Genomic DNA, 4,301 nt, shown 5'->3' with positions numbered 1-4,301 from the left:
GGCTATCGCGCCATCTGTCTAGACTAGATATCAGGAGCCAACACAGCCAACAAGAAAAATCTTAAGAATAGTGCGGGTTTTGATTTTTTTTTTTGTTATACAAAAATAATCAAGCGGACATGATATTCTTAAAACAAAATATTAAATGCAACTTGTAGAAAACGAAAGTATAAATAAAAACCAGCATAAGCAGGCGGCGCAAGTTACCGCCCTATTACAAATATTTGAACACTCATATTGGATTCACTTGGATTCTACTAGATTTACACTGGATTTGGACGCTGATTTTGGTGGAGGACGAGAGGCCAGATATGTTCTCTCATCTGGTAGGCGTCATCAACTAAACTCACGAATTCCAGGAAAACTGAGAGTTAAATACGTAAACCTTTTTCTTTATATATATATATACAGATATATACCGGGTATGTAAGGTTGCGGGTCGTAAAAAACAAGCGGGTTTACCTGCATTTTCACAAGATCGAGATGTCGGGAACGTACTATTTTGTTATCGTGGGGCATTTCGACAATCCAGTGTACGAGATCGAGTTCCACCCATCCAACAAGCAGGCGAACAAGGTAAACAACTACGCCGCTCCCGTGGAAAGAGCTGGCATTTGATGCGGTTTGGTTTTGGCAACTTGCAGGAAGACCACCGCTACCTCAGCCAGTTCATTGCTCACGCAGCGCTGGACCTTGTGGACGAGTGCGTATGGACGACGAACAACATGTACCTCAAAGTTGTAGACAAGTTCAACGAGTGGTTCGTCTCGGCGTTCGTCACAGCCAACCGTATCCTTTTAAAGTGATAGTTTTACACTGGAGTCCTCCACGGACCTTGCTTGCTCGTGTTGGTGTTGGTCGCACCGCATGACGTCACGGCTTCACGTGGCGGCACAGTGTCACGTGACACCATGTCACAGCCAACCGTATTCGCCTTGCTCGTAGCCTTGGGAAAATTGCCCGGGTTTATGAGAATGAGACCACATGAGAACAGAGGAGCTAGAACATACATATCTCGCTATGCTCGTGTGTTTTGGCCTCTAGTTTGCACTTCCGTTTTCACAACTGCACATGTTTCTGGCTGCACACATTTCTGACAATACAATGCCATACTTCGTTTTGGCGCTACCTGGCAAAAGGCAAAAGCTATGGTGTGGAGAACCAACCAGAATGTCAGTGTGCCATGTGATATAGTACTGTGGAGTGTGCTTGTCACGCAAGCAGCTGTCATGTGCTTTTCCTCTCTGATGCACTCATGGAGGCCCTATGTTTGGCCCTTTGCTGCAGAGTAAGGCTTAGACAGTATAGCTTGTAGTAAGGGGCTGTGCAAGTGCATTGCACTATGCGTCATATGTTAGAATCACTGACTTATTTCTCTGTTCAGTGCTTCCACTGCAATACAGTTTCTTCATGTTCCTGTTTAAGTGTTCAAACTTCTAAAATCTCTGGCATAGAGCAGCCCACTTGGAGACTCACTTCATAAGCAAACAACCATGCAGATTGTAACCATTGCAGCTCGTAATTGTGCGACAGTATAGTACAATAAAAGCAGGTCAGTGAGGCATTATCGATTCAGCTCAAGACTTGGTGATTTATTGAGATGAGCAGCTGGGCGCAATGTCTTTCACTTTCCTCATCTTTGTGTTGTTCATTTATTCACCATGATTGCATTACACTTCAGGCTCATGCAACCAACAGCGAAACTTTTAGCACGGTGACCTAACCGATGTTGGCGACTCTTAGCATTTACGCCGGCTCATAGACATTAATCAAACTGTTGGTTGGCTCGTCCTTAGTGCGAGGTAACCCAACTCGTGCACCAATTTTCCTTAACCTGTTAGGCATGCGATTTCTGGTTTTACATGATGTCAAGAACGAAGACGGGATCAAGAACTTTTGCACGGAAATGTATGAGTTCTACGTAAAGGTACTTGACCTTTACTTTTTTTACTAATTGGGATCAATGAAGTTTGCTACATGCACTGCGACACACTAAAAAGGGGTCCAGGTTATTACTAAGTGCCATCAGCAACAAGATTTTATATTTTTATACTCTTTTATGTCTTGCTTCAGAGATCTTCTTTGGGTGCTTTGGGTGGGTCCTGAGTGTACTGCAATGCAAGTTGCAATGGGGCATGTTTCAAACGTGTTTCTGCAGTGCCAGCTCCCTGGCTTTGTCTGGGGCTTCGGCATGTGCGTGACCCTAGTGACGTCACGTGTGACGTCACTAGGGTCATGAGGGACGCCATGAAGGTCACTCGTGAATGTCACGACGAGGGTCACGACCTTCACGAGACCTTCACGAGTGACGTCACGAGCGTCACTAGGGTACGAGTGACGTGACAAGTGACGTTACCAGAGTCACGAGTGACGTCATGAGAGAGGGGGAGGAAGAGGAGGGGCATACCCTCCTCTCTGTACTCTCTCCTCCTCCCCCTCAAGAGCTGCGCTCTAATTCGACATTACAGAAAGTAGTAAACGTCTTTCATTTTTTTTTTTTTCAGTACGCTCTCAACCCCTTTTATGACCACAACACACCCATCAAGTCAGCAGCGTTCGACGAGAAGGCCAGGTTTTATGGCCGGAAGTACCTTACTGGATGATTGGAAGCCCCAATTTCTATGTGTTGGATCTACGGTGCATTGGGTTCAGTGCTCTGGGCAGCATTGCATCTTGGAGGAGCGGGTTCTAGGAACTTTCCCTGCCGCTTCCTGGCAGAGCCAAATACCATTGTCATTGCCGCGTCATGGGCAAAGCCTCATTTCTTGTCTGAAATTAATTATTTGTGAATTGAATTATGGCTGTATGTGAAGTTGCATTTTCAGAACTGTGCCACGGTGCATGGGGTCGTTGGGGTGTGTGTAGGCAATCTTTGTGAGCACTTGGATATAATAACTTGAGTTGTCCAAATAAAAAAAAAGTCCTTTGTTTGCTTCTTTTTAATGGAAACTTGTGCATGATGAAGATTAGATAGGGTTTAACTTGTATATTATGTAACCTAGGACGTTGTGGTTTCCTCAGGCCAAAGTCGACCAGCTCGACTGACACTTGGTCCTTGGAGCACTCGGAGTTCTAACTTGTATCACATATGGACCATTCCAAGGGTTGCCTTTTGCATACTGCCATCTTCTGGGCTGTGGAATGCGTTTTGAGTATGCACAGTAGCCCAGTGACTTGGCATTATATTTCTGGGTATGAGGTGCAGCCTAACCTAAGTCACAAGGTGAAGTAACAAAAAAAAAATGGTTACCGTAAATTTGGGGTTTGATTCATATTACTCTTTGCCAACTACACTATTAATTGTGCGGCAAAAAGGATTAGAGGAGAGCGATCTTGACTTTGACCAGCCACACTACCGTGCAGTCATGGCCAAAAATTGAGCAGCCATCACAAAGATGTAGTATGCACCGGGCCAAAGAGGCCAAACGATTGCAGTCGAGCAGTTAATCCGGTGACAAGCGTACGCAGGCCGTGCTTTCTTTGATGTGTTGTTGCCGCGTGAGGTTTAGTGGCACGTCACGTTGCCCATTTATCATACTGTCACCGTATGATATTGGTTCTGGCTGTGTTTGGTGAGCCTCTGTCATCTACGTTGCGAGTCTGCACAGCAAAACAATCGTCCTCTTTTTGTTTCTGGCGTTAGTTTTCGGATTCCTGGTCAGTATCCAAGTGTGCGAAGGCACAGAGATGCACCATTTCAGCGTGCCAAGAAAGTTTTGATCACGCTGCGAGACTGGCGAGTCTTGCGTTCGACGAGTTGTGCCTTCCTCCTGCGGTGCTGCGCTTTCATAAAAAGTTTAACGTGTTTAAAGGCAATTCCCACCATTTACACAAGGTTTTAGAAAACATCTTCAGCAAATGACGACGAAAGAGCAGAAAACGTGCCTTTAGCACGTTGCCGCCCAGCCTCCGCGACGCTCCACAAGGTCGATTTTCCATGTCTCAAGACGGCCGTCCGGTGGCCGCATTCGCAGAGTGGGGAAGATCAGTGAAACCAGATCACTAGAGAAATAATAGTGGCAGAGACAATCGCATGCCTAGGAGATAATTGTGTGAGTAGCCCATCCTTAATCGGAAAAAGAATATTTAGCACGATGATCACAGTGGCTTGTGAAAAGAATTTTGTTTTTTCTTTTTTTCATTTGTAACCGATCTGGTATTTAAACTAGTGTCATGAGGAAGTAAAACGAAACGCAAAAGAGCTGGAAAAAAAAGAAATTGGGTGGTGTGTATGTTTATACAGCCTAGAACTTGTTCTGCCTCAACGGGCGACAAGTACCCCAGCTGTAGTTGAGAAATTT

General features: G+C 45.3%; 1 protein-coding gene across 1 annotated transcript; it reads left to right on the top strand.

Moving 5' to 3' along the window:
* Positions 1-285: 285 nt before the first annotated feature.
* LOC8052702 (trafficking protein particle complex subunit 2) lies at positions 286-2,926 on the top strand. Its single transcript, XM_002399586.4, has 4 exons — positions 286-576; positions 645-789; positions 1,842-1,927; positions 2,505-2,926. Exons 1-4 carry the CDS (start codon positions 484-486, stop codon positions 2,601-2,603), a joined length of 423 nt encoding a protein of 140 aa, XP_002399629.1. The 5' UTR covers positions 286-483; the 3' UTR covers positions 2,604-2,926.
* Positions 2,927-4,301: the final 1,375 nt, after the last annotated feature.

The sequence above is a fragment of the Ixodes scapularis genome, unplaced genomic scaffold (assembly GCF_016920785.2).
Source record: "Ixodes scapularis isolate PalLabHiFi unplaced genomic scaffold, ASM1692078v2 PGA_scaffold10__122_contigs__length_95168666, whole genome shotgun sequence".
Lineage (NCBI taxonomy): Eukaryota > Metazoa > Arthropoda > Arachnida > Ixodida > Ixodidae > Ixodes > Ixodes scapularis.
Note: the sequence above shows the minus strand (reverse complement) of the source record. Positions and strands in the feature narration are given on the sequence as shown.